This window comes from Antrostomus carolinensis, unplaced genomic scaffold (assembly GCF_000700745.2).
Source record: "Antrostomus carolinensis isolate BGI_N321 unplaced genomic scaffold, ASM70074v2 scaffold39635, whole genome shotgun sequence".
Taxonomy (NCBI): domain Eukaryota; kingdom Metazoa; phylum Chordata; class Aves; order Caprimulgiformes; family Caprimulgidae; genus Antrostomus; species Antrostomus carolinensis.
The window spans coordinates 3,521-4,063 of record NW_010315115.1 but is presented as its reverse complement, the minus strand read 5'-3'; the positions used below and the strand labels follow the sequence as shown (position 1 = coordinate 4,063).

The window sequence follows — 543 nt, the reverse complement described above, 5'->3', positions numbered from 1 at the left end:
GCAGGTGAAACCCTTGTCCTCTCTGCAGGGATGTGGGGGGAGGCTGCTGCAATGGGGGGTCCCCCCATTCCCACCTCAGCCACACCCTGGGGTCCCACCAGCTCAGATCCTGCCCCTGCCTCTGTGGTGCCATCAGCAGGAGAGACTGGGGACACAGGGACGTACCCAAGGGGACTTCAGTGATGGTCGAGGTGTTTCTCATGGCCATCAGGATTCCTTCCAGGACTTCTGCTCTTGTCTTTCGGGCAGGAGGGCTGGGCATCCTCCCACGCTGCAAGGAAGACCAGGAAGCTGTAGCGCGTCACCCCTCCACCCTCCAGGCTGATAATAATCCCCCACCTCCTTTTCCTGACCCCTCTCCCAAGTGAACATGGGCTCGTGCTTCTGCACGAGGTAGGTGAGACCATTGCTTATTTTTGGACCAAGCTGGGACGATTTAGACACCAACTAAAATTATTGAGCAACACTGGATGAGCTTTGTGTGACCCCAGAGCAGCACAGTGGATCACAGAATCCCAGACTGGTTTGGGTTGGGAGGGACCT

General features: G+C 57.3%; 1 protein-coding gene across 1 annotated transcript in view; it reads right to left on the bottom strand.

The window, feature by feature from the left end:
* Positions 1-543, bottom strand: part of XRRA1 (X-ray radiation resistance associated 1) — a gene marked incomplete at its 5' end in the record, with an annotated part of 4,720 nt that overhangs the window by 879 nt on the left and 3,298 nt on the right. The window contains one exon of the mRNA XM_010167859.1: positions 166-271. Coding sequence (XP_010166161.1) covers positions 166-271 — 106 coding nt within the window. The remainder of the gene's footprint in view (positions 1-165; positions 272-543) is intronic.